General features: G+C 41.6%; 1 protein-coding gene across 1 annotated transcript in view; it reads left to right on the plus strand.

Annotated features, from left to right (window-relative positions):
• Nucleotides 1–2,608: 2,608 nt before the first annotated feature.
• LOC137083514 (meprin A subunit beta-like) overlaps nt 2,609–19,378 on the plus strand; it is a 37,638-nt gene continuing 20,868 nt past the window's right edge. Inside the window, exons 1-6 of the mRNA XM_067449460.1 lie at nt 2,609–2,671; nt 2,778–2,796; nt 2,985–3,023; nt 3,158–3,195; nt 3,291–3,372; nt 3,476–3,593. Of these exons, the coding sequence (XP_067305561.1) occupies nt 2,609–2,671; nt 2,778–2,796; nt 2,985–3,023; nt 3,158–3,195; nt 3,291–3,372; nt 3,476–3,593 (359 nt within the window). The remainder of the gene's footprint in view (nt 2,672–2,777; nt 2,797–2,984; nt 3,024–3,157; nt 3,196–3,290; nt 3,373–3,475; nt 3,594–19,378) is intronic.

The following is a 19,378-nucleotide window of genomic DNA, read 5'->3' on the forward strand; positions in this document are numbered from 1 at the left end:
ATAATAAACCTACTCGCATGCGCCAGTATAGCTGAAAGGTGATGAGCAAGAAGGGCAGCGCTGCGCCATCAGCCAATGATTTGTCGTGATTCTATAAGGGCTTTAGACAATCGCCCATTGGCGAACCCCATATGCGCCATTACGCAGCGTCAAAGTGAACCTATGAAAGAGAACACTCATCACCAATTTCCATTGGACAAAATTTCTTGAAATGGCTCAACTATTAAAGATTTGTTACTGAATAGATGCATATCTCCAGAAAGATTTTTTTGTTGTTGTTGTACAACCTACTGTAACAAGTTATAATCACAGACTTTGTGTAACTGAGATAATAATGTTGAAATACTGGTAAATTGAACATGTGTCTGTGTATCACTTTCTATGTATATATTGTACAGTATCATACCTTTTATAGAGGTGTTATTTTGTTATTTTTACCTTTTTGGCTTTTGCAGTTGAGTTACTGTATTTCCACTGTATGCACATGCTGAATACAAACAAATGTTTACAATATTCAGTACATACTTGCAGTGCATACAGTATTTATTCACCTTACTGTTGTGATACTGTACTTTTTATAATTCGTTGACTCTGTTACAATATACTTTTTTTCTGTAAATGCACGCTTTGGATGATGTTTTCCTTTTTTGTTTGTTGTTGTTGTATGCTAGTTTCCAATGAATGATCTGTTGTTTTCATAATATTGACTTAGCCTACTGTGTGTGATCTGAAAGCATTATTTGATTTTGAGCACAGATAAAATGGCTTTGAGGCAGTTGTTTGATTTTGCCAGAAGGGCCATAAGTTCTGCATTGTGTCAAATGTTTATTTTATTTTATTTATTTATTTAGTCGGGACAGTGCACATTAATGAACAGTCTAACATTACTTTAAAGACTGTAAATGAGCCAGGTTATAGAATAAATGCTAATTTTCACCTGTAGTCCCGAGGCAGGAAAACAACAACATACAAAATAGTGCATCACGACAGAATATAACAATATACAATCAAACAAGAATCACATTAACACACATTCAGACAGATTATATTACTTCAGTAAGACTAGTCAAAATGATGACAGAGCTGGGAACTTTTAAGAAATTGTTTAAGATTGGTTTTAAAAGTCAAATAGGATGGACTTTCTCTAATGTTTGTTGGGATACTGTTCCAAAATGTACCTCCTCTAATAGACAGAGCAGTTTGTCCAAAGGTAGTTTTTCTAAGGGGGATCTCTATATCTCCTCTGAGTAAAGCTCTGGTACAATAACCTCTGTCAGGTCTTGGTTTAATGTATGTAGAAAGTGATAGTGGAGCAAGTCCATGAGCAACTGTTTTTAAAATGAATAAAATTTTCAAAATTGAGCATATTGTATTTTCCAAGAATATTACACTGATGAAATGACAAAGGTTTTTGATCAAATACTTTTATAGATTTTTTTAATACATTTCTATGGGTTTTAAATTTGTATTTCCAGTGAGTGACCATGCAGGTTGTAATGCAGTAATCTATTTGTGAAAATATCATTGAATGTAAAAACATTTTAGCAGAAATAATAGTCATTGATGGTCTAATTTGTTTAAAGTTTTGTAAATTGAATTTAATTCATTTCGCTGTAAGTTTAATGTGTTTTTTAAATGAGAGTGTTTGGTCCAGTGTGACACCGAAGTACTTGAACTCCTCTACAATGTCAAGTTCCATTCCCCCCAGTAACACATTGGACCGCTCCAGTTTTATGGGATTTTTAGTGAAAATCATAACTACAGTTCCCTTTCAGTCGGTCACGTTCGACGTACGTCAGAACTGAACCGACGAATGGGATCTTACTTTAGAGACCATTCGTCGGTTCAGTTCTGACGTACGTCTCCGTTCCCTCCTTCAGGGAACGAGGGTTACATACGTAACCGAGACGTTCCCTTTCAGTCGGTCACGTTCGACGTACGTCAGAACTGAACCGACGAATGGTCTCTAAAGTAAGATCCCATTCGTCGGTTCAGTTCTGACGTACGTCTCCGTTCCCTCCTTCAGGGAACGAGGGTTACATACGTAACCGAGACGTTTTCTTTTTGTTCAATAATAGGCAAGATTTAGACAGCCAATGCTGTATATTCTCCAGTTCTGATGTAAGGGTAGATGATGCTTCCTGTGTGCTTTTAGCAGGTGTAAAAATGACCGCATCATCAGCATAAATGTTGGTTCTGTGTTTAAGGTTTTGAGAAAGTTGGTGATGTTTTCAAAAAATGTATTTTAGAAATTCATTCAGTTCAAAGCATATAATGTCTTATTGTGCGTGTGTGGGTGTCATTCTTTCCTATAGGAGCTTAGTATAAGGAAGTAAAGAACTGCACAAACTGCATATTTAAATAACTTTGTTAGACCTCAAGATTGACAGAGTGAATCAGAGTGACTTAGTTACTGCCTACCAAGTTGGTTCAAGCTGGTATGTATCCCTTTTATTTAATAGTTTTTAATCACATAATTGTATTGTATTTTAGCATTATTAAAGTCTTTAAAACTGTCTAAGTGTATCCCTTACATTTTGCTTGCAAATTTTAATGCAAATGATAAAACATAATTCATAAAATGTGATCATTATAATTCCCAGTAAAAATGCAGTTAAGTGATTTTCTTCTGCTGAGTTTGGCTTTGGCTCTTTGCCTTGCATCACCAATGGTAAGTTGGATTATAATACATTTTCATTAAAAAGGTACAGCAGTTGGTTTTTTTAAATGTATTTTTCTTAATGTCTGAATATTTCTTTCATATCTCATGCTCTCAGCCCCCACTAGATATAAATGGTAAGTACAATACAGTCACTGACATGAATCTGTTGTAAAGTAGTAATATGTTCTTATAGTGTCCAAGATGTTTTTTATTTTTGTCATTACTGTGAGAAGATGTGATTGCTCTTTTTTCTACTGTTACTTTCAGGCTGTTTCACTGAATCCTGATTTAAACCCTGTCTTCTTTTTTCATAATATTTTAGGCACTGGGCAATGGAAGGACATACCAGATATAAATGAAGGTAAAACCAACATTTTATTAGAAGTCAAGTAGGTTTATTGGAAGTTAAGCAGTAAGTAACATATCGATGTTTGTTTGTAATTTTTATGCCTGTTTTATTCAAACATTAATTGTATAAAACTGCTGTTGCATTAGGTTTAAATCTCAGAGAGGGAGACATCATGATGGTGAGTTCTATTCTAAGGATTTTTTAAAGTACATGAATATTGGATAATTAAGAAATCAGTCCATATAATATTTATTATGATACTTAAAACGTTCTGCTTTAAAGCCTAATCAAAGGAGTGCCATTCTTGGGGATCAGTACCGGTGGGATATTCCCGTCCCCTATGCTCTGAGTGTGAATCTCAGTAAGAAAACATGAATTATTCACTTGCATTTTAACAAATCAAATTTAAAATAATGAAGTTATCTAATATTGTTTTTGATTATTTTTTCTGATTGTGGTTACAGGAATGAACTACAGAGGAGTCATTTTGAGAGCCTTTGAGCAGTTCAGACTGAAATCATGTATTGACTTTAAACCCAGAGCAGCAGAAGAATTTTACATCTCTGTGAAGAGTCTTGAAGGGTACAGTATGGTTTCAGATAGTAATCCATTCAACTTAATAAACTTCACAACCAGTCAAAATTTTAAATAACTTGACTTTTCCTTTAAAAGGATTTTGTCAAATGCAATATTTCAAAAAACATGAATTTTATGGAAGTGTCTGGTTTTCTGAAAGGAAGGATCCAAAATAGATAGCTGCTTAGACTGTATAAGAAACTCAAACAGAAGACTGGGGTGAGCCACCTGCACTGTAAAAAAAGTCAGGTCTGCAATTGTAAACAATTTTGAATGTAAAATTTACTGAATGTATTTTGAAACAAAGGTCTTGTTAATGATTTTCAGTTTAGTTCAAAGTAATTAAAGCAACAGTTTTTCAATAACGGAAGATTATATTTGGGATAAAGGGCACAATAACGAATGTGATAATAAATAGCCGGTTGACTTTTACATTAGCTGACATCCATGGTTAGAATCAGATATTGTGTATGTCCCCCTTAGAGATAATCATCAAATTTTATAATGAAACCATCAGATTTAAAAATGGAATAATCATAGGCTATACCAAAATATATATATATTTATTTGTTACTGTAAATCTTTATTATTTTATTATTTATCTTTAGTATTATGGGATCTCATTTAACATGAACAGCTGTATTTTTATTAACTAATGTTAACAAATTTTAACAAATACACAGTAACAAATCTATTGCTCATGTTTCATGTTAACTAACGCATTAACTAATGTTAACTGATACAACCTTTGTAAAGTGTTACTGCCTATATAAAGGGATAGTTCACCCAAAAATGAAAATTCTGTCATGTTTCAAACCTGTATACCTTTCTATGTTCTGCTGAACACAAAGATATTTGGAAGAACGTTTGTAACCGAACAGATACTACTACCATAATAGGCAAAAAATATTATGATAGTTAATGGGAGGTTAGATCTGCTTGGTTACAAACTGGCTTCCAAATATATCTGTGTTCAGCAGAACATAGAAAGGTATAAGAATGATGACAATTTTCATTTTTGGGTGAACTATCCCTTAAACACATTAAAGTTGTTTGGCTCATTTTTGTAACCACCCCAGCTCTTCCTGTATAGGGCTTCAGGTGTTTCTCCATTGCTGCATCAATCTCAGAGTCTGGAGCATTCAAGTTCCACCTCTTCACAGCATCTGAGGGAAGAGAATATTTATTTTTAAAATAAATATAAGGGAAAATGTGAGGTAACTTACATGCATTTATTCGCAAAATATCTTAATGGTGTACAGCTAGATAAAATAAAAAAAACAATGGAACAACATGTATAATAATAATAATAATAATAATAATAATAATAATAATAATAATAATAATAATAATAAAAAGCATTTTATTTATAACGCACTTTTCATTCCGAAGAATCTCAAAGTTCTACATGGGAAAATGACAAAAATAAATAAAAACAAGTAAAAATATAGAATAATAAAAACAATGAACACATAAAAGCATTACATTTTATTTTATTGTATAAAAGATGTTCTGCTTTAAATGGGTGTTAGATCAGTTGGTGGAACAGCATCTGTCCCCTCCCTCTTCAATACCACTGTGGTGCCCTTAAAAAAAACCCTTAAATGTGGGGTAAGTGTTATTTCAAAACCGTTTTAGAAAAAGGACACGGGCCGAGTTGAATAAAAAACTTGTAGCCAATCAGCAGGTAAGGGGCGTGTCTACTATTGATGGTGAGAAGAGCGCTCGCTCTGTGCACGTCATTATTCAAAACACACAAGTCACACATGACGGACATTAACCGAGAACTAGTTTAATATATGCTGCTTGACTATGCTCGTGTGTCATGTTCACTTGTTAGTCCATTTGCGATCGTATTGTGGCTCACTTCAGCGATGATAAAGACCTGTTCATTTCCACACCGTATGGAGCATCTAAATCTCATCACTGTGTGCTTCAAGCGTCAGCTCACACAATGTCTCCAACAAGTAAGATACTATATTCCTAATATATGTTTGTTTACTCTTTTCATGATCTATATATCCCTTATCCAGTCATAATTGTAATATGTCATTAGCTGGACTGTCGTGCTTGTGTTCTATAGACCATTTCAGAATGTTTGTAAACAATCGCCTCAAGATACTTCCGGGTGGCAGAACGCGAGCGGCTTCTACTGACAAACTGAAGAGATCAGCCGGCTACTGTAAATAGTAACATAGTTAAGAACATTGCTGTTGTTTAAAGTTGAAACTATGACGAAAACGTGTTGTGTTTGGGGTTGCGCCATCAGATATACAGGAAAAGGTGTAGGATTTTATTGATTTCATTCAGAAAGAAGTAAATATATGCAGCAAAACCTGTGGGTGAGGAGGCTAAAGCGAGTGGACGTCGTCAAAAGTGGCGCTACAGAGAAGTATTCTCAAAATGGTCCATCTACAAAATCATAGAAGAGCATAATTATCTTCAGCTGGGGAATTTCGAGACTAATATTAGTAAACTTTAGATCTCTTTTAACCCCTTACGATTCAAAGATCATACGGCCTCAGATTACTATTGTTCAACATTCACTGCTCATCACACATTATCTGGACAAACTCAGTATCATCAGAAAGATTAAAGACTCCAGCTTTGATATTTGAACACTGTTTATGATAAAACTGGGTTGCAGTGACATTCAATTCTTAATTTATGTCAGGAGTGCATTATTATCGATCCGTTATGAACGATATTTTGAATAGATTATCAGACGCACTTTATTCTCTCGTCTTCACTGGCTCATTTGTGTTCACAGAGATCGCAAATAACAGCTTTCAGTTTAGCTCTTAGTTTAAAAGTCCTCATATTTGGAGAAATATTGACATATCACGTTTGCAAAATATTTCGTCATACAGAATACCATTTCTATTCATTTCTCACGGAATTATTCAATATAAAAGAGTGCATTTGTGCATTTCCTCTCTCGCTCTAGTCACGCGCGTGCGCACCCTACCGGGAGAAGAGCCCGTACGGCCCATACAAGAACCTTTCGCTCTATTGACGTCAAGCCGACCCATTCTCGAAAAAAACTCTCCGAAACTTGTGAGAAACCAGAAGGAGTATTTTTGACACAGAAATACTCCATCAAACGTCCAACATTAGTTCCTTTCCGGGAACTCGAGCTGCGTCGAAACGCTGTGAGAACGCCTCTGCGTTAATGCGTCGTGAAGCGCCTGTAGAACCATTCCATCGGAAAAAAGATCGGTCGTCGGCGTGATGACGTCATCGACCCGGAAGCTATAAAGCGTCCGTGAAAACAAACAGGAACTAGCTTCTGAGCCTTCAGTAAGCGATCTGTGTGAACCTGTCTGTCTATTTGGTGTTTTTGTCTGTCTATTGAAGAGTTTTTCCACCCTTTTTGTTAAATATTGTATATATATTAACAAAACAAAAGGAAAATAAAATAGATAGAATACTATGGCGAGTGAAAGCAGTTTTAAGAGATGTGTTCATCCCTGCCCACGTTACATCACGAGCGGGGATACACACTCTCTTTGTGTAGCCTGCTTGGGAGCGCAGCATGCCCAGGCAGCCCTCGAGGGGGCTGCTTGCGAGCATTGTGAAAAGTTACCGCTGAGAACGCTGCGCTCCCGCCGGGCACTCTTTGAGGAGGGTGCCTCGGCTCGTGTTCCCCGCGGCTCTGGTCCCGCTGCCGCCGAGGCGGAGCGGAGGCTGCAGTCGTGGGGATCACAATTGGATGTTGCAGAGGGGTTAGAGACGGGCGGGAGTTTTTATGGCAGCATTTATGGCTAAACCCCACAGACATCAAGGAGAGGGAGAAAGCTTTCCTGCTTGATGCGCCGCTTTCTCCTGGAGGCCTCTTCGGTGACGCAGTTCACACTGTCACCGAGAGGTTCCAGGAGTCGAAAAAGCAAGCTGCGGCGCTCAAGCAGTTCCTCCCTCTCCGTGTCCAGGTCCCTGGGGCTGCTGCTGACATCAAGCAGCCCAAACCGAGTACGAGCGCCTCGCACAGGGCAAAACAAAAGCAGAGCGTCGCTACCCGAACTCCCCCTCAGCGCGGGGACGAGGGGCGGCGCTCTCAGACGAGGCCTTCGAGGGGCAGGGCTGATCTGAGGACAGTCCTGATCGCCAAGAAGGCCTCGTCGAAGCGTTCCTGACGCCAGAAGCGTCAGGACGCTGAGGGTGGTTCCCCCCGTAGGGAAACGGTGTTTACCCCTGCCAACGGTACCCGTTTCCCGCAACCCCGCCGCAATGCCGGGGCGCAGTCGGTCTCCGCGGGCCACCCGAGGGTGGTCCGCGCCCCCCTCGGGGGGCCCCCGAGCAGTCAAGTCAGTCGTTCCCTGCCGGTCCGCCGCTTCAGGGCACTGTGCTTGTTGCTCAAAGTACACCAGAGGCCAGCCTCGAGAGGCTGGTTCCCTTAGTAGATTTTCTAGACGAGTGGAAACGTCTATCAAATATATCTCATTGGGTCCTGCAGATAATAGAAAGGGGGTACGCCATTCAATTCAAAAGTCGGCCACCTCCTTTCAGCGGTGTCCTACCTACAGAGGTGGGCCCGGAGCAGGCTCTGGTTATGGCACAGGAAGTACAGACACTCCTGCAAAAAGGGGCTATAGAGAGGGTTCCCCCTCCCAGCAGGGAGTCTGGGTTTTACAGCCGTTACTTCATCGTGCCGATGAAGGATGGGGGCTTACGCCCGATATTAGATCTGCGTCTACTAAATCGCTCGGTGGCCAAGCTCAAGTTCAAGATGCTCACACTCAGACAGATTGTGTCGCAGATCAAACTAGAGGATTGGTTTGTCACCATAGACCTCAAAGATGCGTATTTTCATGTCTCCATCCTTCCACATCACAGGAAGTTCCTCAGGTTTGCCTTCGGGGGAGAGGCATACCAATATCGAGTACTTCCTTTCGGTCTAGCTCTGTCACCCCGCACGTTCACCAAGTGTGTGGATGCAGCTCTGGCGCCGTTGCGTCTGCAGGGCATCCGCATACTGAATTATATCGACGACTGGCTGATTCTAGCGAATACAGAGCAGATGGCGGTTCAGCATCGAGATGCTGTTCTCGCGCATATGTCGAAGTTGGGGTTGAGGCTGAACGCAAAGAAGAGTGTGCTTTCTCCGGCTCAGAGAACCACTTTTCTAGGTGTGAACTGTGATTCGGTAATAATGCGGGCGCAATTATCGCCAACACGCATAGCATCGATCCTGGCAGCAGTCAAAGAACAGAAGCTAGGCCGGGCCGTCACTGTGAAACAGTTCCAGAAACTGTTAGGTCTCATGGCAGCAGCGTCCAATGTAATACCTCTTGGCCTACTTTACATGAGGCCACTGCGATCACAGTCACGCGGCGATGCCTACGTGCTCTGGTCATGTGGAAAAACCCGGGGTTTTTATCTCAGGGTCCCGTGTTAGGGGCTCATGTTCGTCGCGTAACGCTAACGACAGATGCCTCTCTCACGGGCTGGGGGGCGACCATGAGTGGTCGCTCATCCCAGGGTCTATGGCAGGAACATCAGCGGCACTGGCACATAAATCGGCTAGAGATGCTCGCAGTGTTTCTTGCATTGAAACAGTTCCTGCCCGACCTCAGGGGCCACCATGTGCTAGTCAGGTCAGACAACACATCGGTGGTTGCCTATATAAATCACCAGGGGGGTCTGAGGTCCCGTCCGTTGGACAAATTGGCACATCGGATCCTCCTGTGGGCCCAAGGGAAATTGCTGTCAATCAGAGCAGTATATATCCCGGGGGTCCTGAATCAGGAAGCAGACAGCCTGTCGAGGCAGGGGCCGAGGCCCGAGGAATGGAGACTCAACCCAGAGGTGGTGGAGCTCCTATGGAAGGTATATGGGAGAGCAGAAATAGACCTATTTGCTTCGGCGGAGAATTCTCACTGCCCGCAGTGGTTTTCTCTGACCCATCCAGCCCCGCTGGGGTTGGATGCCATGGTACAGGAGTGGACGAGGCTACCTCTGTACGCCTTCCCCCCGATTGTCTTGCTTCCAGGAGTTCTGGAGAGGGTACGCCGGGACGGGGCCCAGGTACTTCTAGTGGCTCCGTACTGGCCGACCCGAGTATGGTTTTCGGACCTGATATCTCTCCTGGAAGGCTCTCCAATGGAGATTCCGACCAGGAGGGATCTACTCTCTCAGGCGGGCGGGAGATTCCTGCACCCACGCCCGGAGATGTGGAAACTGTGGGCCTGGCCTCTGAGGGGGCTAGGCTCATAGAGGAGGGTCTCTCGGCCGAGGTCGTAGAGACCATCCTTCACTCCAGAGCTCCATCCACGAGGAAGCTGTACGCTCTGAAATGGAAACTTTTCTCAGCATGGTGCAGAGAACGCCAGTGGGACCCAGTTAACTGCCCGGTTGGTACAGTGCTGGAGTTCCTGCAGGCAAGGTTCTCGGCAGGGTTGACCCCCTCCACAATAAAGGTGTACGTGGCGGCCTTGGGTGCCTTCCACGTCCCTTTCGGTGGAGTGTCTTTGGGAAGACACCCTCTGATTACACGCTTCCTCCGTGGCACTTTGAGGTTGAGGCCGGCTATGCACTCGAGGGTCCCAGCATGGGACTTGGCCATTGTCTTGAGGGGCTTGTCTGGGCCACCGTTCGAACCTTTAGAGGAGGTTTCGGACAAGTTCCTCACCCTAAAAACCATCTTTCTTTTGGCCATTTCATCTCTCAAAAGAATAGGAGATATTCAGTCCTTGTCGGTAGCACCCTCATGTTTAGAGTTTGCGCCTGGGATGGTGAAAGCCTTTCTGCATCCCAGGCCGGGTTATGTCCCCAAGGTTCCTACGAGCCCACGGGGCCCCATCACTCTCCAAGCCTTCTGTCCTCCTCCTTTCTCGACGTCAGACCAGGAAAGATTAAATCTGCTGTGCCCTGTTAGGGCGCTGGATACATATGTCCACAGAGCTGCCCTGTGGAGAAAGACTGATCAGTTATTTGTCTGTTTCGGGCCCCCTAAGAAGGGGGCCCCTGTATCTAAGCAGAGGATGAGCAAGTGGGTGGTCGAGGCCATTTCACTTGCTTACGAGGCGGCCGGGCAGCCGTCTCCACTGGCTGTCCGGGCGCATTCTACCAGGGGTATGGCTGCTTCGAAAGCACTTTTGTCGGGGGCTTCCCTCCATGACATTTGCAACGCGGCCGGATGGTCGTCTCCATTAACCTTCGTCAGGTTCTACGAACTAGACCTGGCATCTACTGTTGGGGCGCAGGTACTCTCGTAACCGTGTGCGCTTCGGCTTCACACATACGAGACACTTGGTCCTATGGCGATGTGGGTATAAGCGTTCTCACAGCGTTTCGACGCAGCTCGAGTTCCCCGAAAGGGAACGTCTCAGGTTACGTATGTAACCCTAGTTCCCTGAGGGAACGAGACGCTGCGTCGCTTTGCCATACTCCCGGCGTGTCCGTGATCACTTACTTCAGGCTTTATCAGAAATTAGTTCCTGTTTGTTTTCACGGACGCTTTATAGCTTCCGGTCGATGACGTCATCACGCCGACGATCGATCTTTTTTCCGATGGAATGGTTCTACAGGCGCTTCACGACGCATTAACGCAGAGGCGTTCTCACAGCGTTTCGACGCAGCGTCTCGTTCCCTCAGGGAACTAGGGTTACATACGTAACCTGAGACGTTTTTGATACTTTGTCTATGTTTAGGATGGCAATCCAATCCCACCCCACCCCCCCAAAAAAAAATTTGATTACTGCAGTATTAACCAATGTGTAAGGTAAGCACAGCTTTTGCATATTTCACAAGGATTTCATAACATAAGGGTCAGGATGGACTATGATTGCACGTGTAAAAGATTTCGCCAGGTGACGTCCTCTCACAATTATACATGCAACTCCAGAGAACTGTAGACATGAACAAGCGTATCTGAATACATTTTTAAGAAATGTTTCTGTGTTACACATTTTTACCGATTCATGCCATCCTACCGCGACTATTTTTGGCCAGGGACATGACGTAGCCTTCGGACCAATGTTTGCTGGGAAGTGTCCCTTATGAGAGGATTTTTTATGCATTGTCGTGTTTCTTTATAAATAAACAATGGACAAATGGAGTCTTTAAACGCCTCAGATGTAAAGTTATTCACTTTTAAAGTGACTCAAAAATGAATGGGAGTCAATGGGATGCTAACAGCAGGTGATGGCTTGGTTAGCAATGGCTGCCCCTATGGGTGGAACGCTTTCCGAGTGCTAGATTACCCCCTTGGTGAAGACCTCTAGTGCGTATCACTCCCTCCAGGAAATAAACGACAGTGGTTCTGGTTACTGATGGATTTATTTCATGTCATCCTTTCTCCAACATCACATTCACCGTCAATGAAATCCACCGTCAAACTACAGTATGACATTGTAAAAGAAACACGTTGATATACACTATAAAGTGGTAAATACAAATACACCCGGGAAATACAAACGTAATACACATACCTCGCTGGCTGCATTTAACCAAGAGGGAATGAGCTGAAAATACCCGGTTCAAAACACAAAATCTCCTTTACTTCTTTGCTCAAAACGAGCAACTATTGTAAACAAATGTACTCTTGTAATCCGCACATGGAGAATAACCATAGACAGTAAAAGAAATGGACAGAGCTATCCCATTGACTTCAACAGTGGAAAATGAGGCCAATCAGAGGCACTCACTTTCTGATGGCTGAGCGAACTGCGCAGACTCAGACTGAGCTTGACGACGTAGATGTGACGTAAGCAACCTGTCTGACAGTTGTAGGTCTTCTAGTAGTTGTGGAAATTGAAATCTGAATCACATTGTTTAAATGTTTTCTCCCATTGCTTTTGGCTCCCTGTCGGCCCAGTCAGCAAATTTCCTTTGGCCCAGATAAACAGCTTAGATGTGGCCCAGATTAGATTGTGTTTGCCGGCCCAGATCTGGCCCACTTCTTCTTTACCACAGCACAGCCAAAGCAGTTCCATAACTCCACCATACGTGAGCCAAACAATACAATTGTATGTGGCCCTTATGTGGACCTAATATGGAATTTTAGTATGGCTAAGTTTTGTTCAAATCTAATAGCCATTATGTGGCCCACATGCAACTTTGAGCATTATGTAAAAGTCTTATTAACACCATGGTAAATACAACACTCAACAACAAAAATGTATTCAATAATTTACTTTTGACAAATGTTTACAGTAACTCAGAAACCATTTATATTAATATAAATAACATTCAAAGTGTGACACCAAATTTCAAGTGTGTATGATGCTCAACTAGCAATGAGAGCTAAAGTAGAAGGGAGGGGGGAATCACAGTAACTTGCTAAAGATAACAAACAACTTCACAAGAGGAAAAGTCTCTAATCGAAAAGAACCGCTCTGAGACAGAAGGTATGAGATCCAAATGCAGTATTTATTAAGAGGGTAATCCACAATCATAGTCAAAAGCAGACAAAAGGTCATACACAAGCAAACAGTCCAAAAAAGCAAACAAGACAGGAGAGATGGGTAATCCGGGAAACAGGCAAGAACTCCAACAAACCAAGAGCCATGAAACTGAGGAAAATGCTCAGAAATGCAGTGTACACAAAACAAGACTGCAATGAATAACAGATATAACAGAGTGATGAAAACAGGATAATGAGACAGTGAGTGCTAATGAGTCCGGGCAAAGGATTATGCGTAGTTTATGATAGAGTGACAGTCCGGATTGGAGTGCCCTCTGGTGGTGAGCACGGGCACTCACACTGGTAAATTGTGACACTAATCAGTGTTGGAAGTGTTGCTGGGACTGGTGTTGTTTCAACCGACTGCACCTGCAATAAAAAGTTACATTTAACAAATTTTAACAGCAATACAACCTGGAAGCTAGGTTTGCATAATTATAATTAAAATAAATGTTAAACTAAAAGGATAGTTCAACCAAAAATATAATTCTGTCATCATTTATTGTCACTTTTTTTTATCAATGTAATGCATTACTAGCCAGGTTAAGATTTGAATTAATTTATTTATTAATTAATTATTTGCACAAAACAAATACACACACACACACACACATTCAATAAATCCTTAGGAACAACGACGTCCTTGAAATGGTAAATACATTCAACTGAGGCTAATTCGACACCCTCCTCAAACAAATACATAATGCTGCAAAAATAACCTTAAAAACACTTTGAAATGCCAAAACTTCACTTACCTGAAGATATGCGTGACTGAAAACCCATGAGAGCAGATGAGAAAATGGTGCCGTATCAGTATGATTCATTCCAGTAATGACATGCAACCACCTGAGGTGTGAAACCTCGGCTGTCAGCTGCGCTTGATTTCAGGTGTCCTGTGTTTTTCCATATATAATCCAAAGGTTTACCACAAGTCAGCCTTTCTCACTTTGTGCCATAGCTCAAACACATATGGCCCTCATGTGTACATTGTTATCTGGGCTATATCCGTCAAAATGAGTTGTGAACCAAGAGAACATTTCCCGCCAATTTTTAAGTTATGGCAAAACAAATATGGTCACATTCTGGGCCATATCTGTTCAGCCATGCCATATCTGGGCCATATGTGCCAGATAATACCCACATGTGGCCCAAACATGCTTGCTATCTGGGGGCATCTCCCCCTTCTTCTCCCTTGACTTTATCGGACTTTGTTTCCATGTTCCCCCGACTGCCTCATAGACAGTAAAAGATTGTTTCTGAGCGTCTCCTCCTGTCTATACGGTAATTTCTCAACTGTGCGACAGAGTCGCGTTGGTTATGACGCAATCGTTAGCCTATTTTTACAAAAACAGCTTCTACGGGCCAAAGTGTAAGATACAATGTAATGGAGCCTTTTATGCATTGTCGTGTTTCTTTATAAATAAACAATGGGCAAATGGAGTATTTAAACGCCTCAGATGTAAAGTTATTCACTGTCAAAGTGACTCAAAAATGAATGGGAGTCAATGGGATGCTAACAGCAGGTGATGGCTTGGTTAGCAATGGAATTAGCAATGGAATGGTTAGCAATGGAATCCCCTATGGGTGGAACGCTTTCCGAGCGCTAGATTACCCCCTTGAGAATAACGCTGCCTTCACCAAAATGTTAACATTTCCCGTTGCACCTTTTAAAAATGTCTGTGTGCAACGCAAATGAACTTTAGTTCCTTGTTGACATTAACCCTCAATATTCATGAATAGATTAAACGAATATAACAAAAAGTGTTAAATAACAAAAATAATATGTATGGCAGTTATACTCCCACCAAATGACTATTTGTCATTTCACCTCACAATTTAAACCTTTTCACAGCTTAATTTAACCGTACAGTATGCCCTTACACCTTACAGTAACAAAATACTGTATTAATCAAATGGCAACCATAAACTTTACTCTGCTTCAAGCAGTACAACTGTCTTTTGTACAGGCCTATCAAGGTAGACGGGCTTGGAACTGCGTCTGCCCTGGCTGTCTAAGGTCGAGTCACTAATTAACAGTTTCACCTTTCGAACCTTTCCATCAGAGCTCGGATACACCTCTGTCACTCTTGCCAATCTCCATTGGTTATGTGGAGAACTGTCCTCCTACAGAATGACAATATCATTAACCTTAGTTTTTCTCTTCTCTTTCTGCCATATTTGTCTTTGCTGAAAATTAAGGAGACATCCTTGTTCCACCTTGTCCAAAATTCGTTTGCCAAAAACTGCACCTGGCGCCATCTCTTGCGCAGATATAGATCCTGACTCACCAACTCCCCTGGAGGTGGGGATATTATGTTAGACTTCATCATAAGAATGTGGGATTTTTAGGATCTTGGGTGTTCCTTCGGTACTTTCTGCATGTTGTGCACTTGTAAATATGTGAGGAAACTGCACTGCTGCATCCTATGACCCATTATACTCCATTGGATCGCAACTCATTGGCTGTTATTTCTCTTCCTTGATGATGCACCCTTTAATGGTAGTGCTTAATAAGCAGCGACAATACATGACTCTTATTTGGTACAATGGCCGGATGCTTGACATGAGGATGAAGAACAGATCTTGTCAAACGTCCTCCAACCCTAAGCACATCTTGCTCATCTACAAATGGAATCAGTTTTTGTAGTTTGTTTACTTTGTCTTTGGGTTTTACTTCTTTACCTTGCTTTATACCTCTTTCACTGCTGAATGCTGCTCTCTGAACCAATTTGATTATAAAAAGCTCTGCTTCTTGCATTTCCTCAATACTTGTTGCTCCACTTACTTTATCTTTGTTGATCCGCAGGATTATCGTAGTGGACTTGATTAATTAGATTATTTTCGCCACAAACACATGAAACCTTCTGGCATCATTGTTTATATAGCCAAGGACAACATTTGAGTCAGTCCAAAAATGTTCTTGAAGACCTTCTTTTTCCAGCTCATTCCTGAGCATAACACTTATTCTTGCCACTATAACTGCAGCCGACAACTCAAGCCGTGGCCATGTGGTTACTTTGGTAGGAGCAACCCGTGCCTTTCCCATGACTAGCGTGCAGTGAACATCTCCCTTGTCGTCGACTGCTCTGAGGTAAGTACATTCCCCATAACCGATGACACCTTGCATCTGCAAAGTGATGAAGTTCGTACTGCTTGACATCCTTGAAGTTATCTGGGATATAGCACCGTCTGATCTTTATATCTGCTAAGTTTCAAAGGTCTTGAAGCCAAATTTCCCACTGTGCTCTTAGCTTGTGGGAGCGGCTCATCCCAAGTTACTTTGTCTCGACACAGTTGCTGTAGGATCTACTTTCCATGAAGAATAAAAGGTGCTACGAACCCCAATGGATCGTAGATCGAAGCCACTGTAGAACGTACTCATCTTCTGGAATATGGGTGTTCCTTGACGGTCACTGTGAACTGGAAGTCATCAGAGGAAACACACCATTGAACGCAAAGAGCCCTTTAAATAAGTGGCTCCCCCAAAGCCATTTCCATGTCTTTGACACTTTCAGCACACTCGTTCTTCGGTATTGATTTCATAACCTCCTTGCTGTTGGAGATGAACTTGTGTAGTCTAAGCTTGCCTGTGCTGCAAAGTTCTCTCACTTCTTTAATCAGTTGGATTGCTTCAGTGTCAGATGTTGCACACACCAATCCATCGTCAACATAAAAATTCCTTTGGATGAACTTAACCGTACTTGGGTTAAATTTATCCAGATCTTAAGCGGCTAGATGCTTAATTCCAAAAGTGGCGCATCCAGGTGAGGAGGCTGCCCCAAATAGGTGGACCTTCATCCGAAAAATAGAGGGTGGAGATTCAAGATCACCGTTCTCCCTCCATAAGACCCTTAGGTAGTCTTGGTGCTCAGGCCTTACATGGAACTGGTGGAACATATTTTCCACGTCACACATGATGGTGATTGGGCCTTTGCGAAACCTACAAAGGACTCCCAACAAGGTGTTTGTGAGCTCTGGACCAGTATTAAGTTGGTCATTCTGTGACGTTTCTTGGAACCTTGCTGAGCAATCAAAGACCACCCATATCTTCCCAGGCTTTTGGGGGTGGTATACGCCGTGGTGGGGGATATACCAGACTGGTTGATTGTGAAGCTCTTCTCCAGGGACCTTTTCTGCATCGCCCCAAGCAATGATGTCTTTCATAAACCCCAAGTAGTCAGTGCAGTATTGCTGATCTCTCCTGAGCCTTCGTTCTAATGACATTAGATGTTGAACAGCACATGATATATTATTTGGTAGATTAGGTCTGTCTTGTTTGAAAGTAGGGATGTCCCGATCCGATCACGTGATTTCAGACTTGATCGGAATCGGACGTTACATCCCGATCAGGACTCGGATATATATGTATATTATGGGGTGAGGTGAGCAGGGGTGCCGTTTAAAAGGTGCGCACTTGCACCACGGTTCATCTCACATCTGATGACGCATCAATAATATGGGTTGTAACTTGAAAATAATGCTTTATGTATGTTTCCGTAGCGTGCTGGCTCCTCAGTATTACAACAGCACTAATAAAAGAAAAACGTGGGCAAAACGGTCTATCTGTGTAAACTTTGTTCAATTCATGCGAGTGCTGCCGTATTGTCATTGAATATGAGCAGTTGTTTTCACCGTCATGTGTAGAAAAGAAGCGAATGAGAGCGGGCACGCTGATCTGTCTCTGTGCATCATCCGAAAGCGCGCACTTGTCTCACAGCGCGCAAATATTGAATTCTCTTTCAAGACGTGTGCTTAAACGGACCAACTCAAACAAGAACTATGTCAACATGTCCATCTTGATGAGTATCCAAGCAGACATAGTCTGAATATGCCTTAAGAGGACTTTATACAGTCGAGAAAGACAACGCAGAGCCTTCCATTAGGTCTTAAAGGGGCAGTAGCCTTTACTGCTCTCTGTTTAATGTCAAACAAAAGATACGGAATCACTCACTGCTCTTGATTGAATAGCTTTTGTAAGGATTAGTCTTTAATTTAAACAGTTAAATATGCACCTATTTTACATCTGATTAGCCTACTTTATTCAATTTCTCTACCTAAAAACTAATGTTAGACCTATAAAAACCTGAAAAGCATTGTTAATTACACTTCAATCAAATTACACTTCAAATACGTTTTGCCCAAAGTTAGTTTATGACATTGTAGGCAGTTATCATCACGATGATTTCATTTCAAGTGTTCGTTTTTTAAATAATTTTAGTTTTAGTTACCCAGATAGCAGACAAACAGTGAATCAGCGTTGAATCAATGTTAATGCATCAACTAAAATATCATTGAATCAATGTTGAGATCTCAATGTTGAGAATGTTGATTTTTCATCAGGTTTGCACCCTGAAATAATGTTATTTCAACGATGAAAAATAGATCAAGATGGGCTTAAAATCAATAGTTTAACAACTAAAATTAAACCACTTATTTAAGTGAATCAATGTTGAATCAATGTTAATGCATCAATCAAAATATCATTGAATCAATATTGAAATATAACATTAATTTTTCATGAGGTTTGCACCGTGAAATAATGTTATTTCAACAATGAAAAATAGATCAATCTTGCTTTATGTACAGCAGGATTCTATGCCAGTTAATTTTTCTCTTTATTTTATTCATTTTAATCAGAGACCATGTGTGGCTGCAGTCGATATGATTTTGCATCAAAAAGTCACTCAAAGTAAACACCATCCTTCAGTTTACATGCAAATGTATTTATTTATGCCCCCACAGTTACAACAGGAAATCTCACATTGACTTAAAACAATTACATCTGAATTTATAACACAAATGAGAAGAGCCTGGAAAAACATGACAACGTGCATCTGCAAAATGGAAGTAAATACAAATGTAAACTTGCCAATAAATACAGAAATGACAGTACTACTGAAAGAAAGAAGGTAGAAGAAAGAATAAAATACTCCAAACTCAGGGGGTTCCACCATGAGCAATGCCCCGAAGCCTTTCAGGTTGTAATGGAGCCAGTTTTGCACCGTCCCAGCAATGATAAATCCTGATGCCTCTTATTATCAGCATTCACGGCATCTAAAACAACAAGAAGTTAGTAAATATTTGGAAATGTGATTAATTATACATTACAAATATAGCCTACAACAAAATGAAGTGAAACTTGAAATTTTATCAAAATCTTGATATCCCAGTTAAAACACGGTAACATTAAATTCAGGACTATTAATGCATTTTAGTATAGACTTTAAAGGACCCTCAGACACACAATGTATGAAAGAACAAAGTGACTATATCCGGTGTTCCCTTTCGAAAGGGAACTCGAGCTGCGTCAGCTGACGCTATGGGGAACGCCTCCAGCGTGACCGGTGTCTGAAACGTTTATCCAATCACATCAGTCCTACTGACCGGC

Source organism: Pseudorasbora parva, chromosome 7 (assembly GCF_024679245.1).
Source record: "Pseudorasbora parva isolate DD20220531a chromosome 7, ASM2467924v1, whole genome shotgun sequence".
NCBI classification, from domain to species: domain Eukaryota; kingdom Metazoa; phylum Chordata; class Actinopteri; order Cypriniformes; family Gobionidae; genus Pseudorasbora; species Pseudorasbora parva.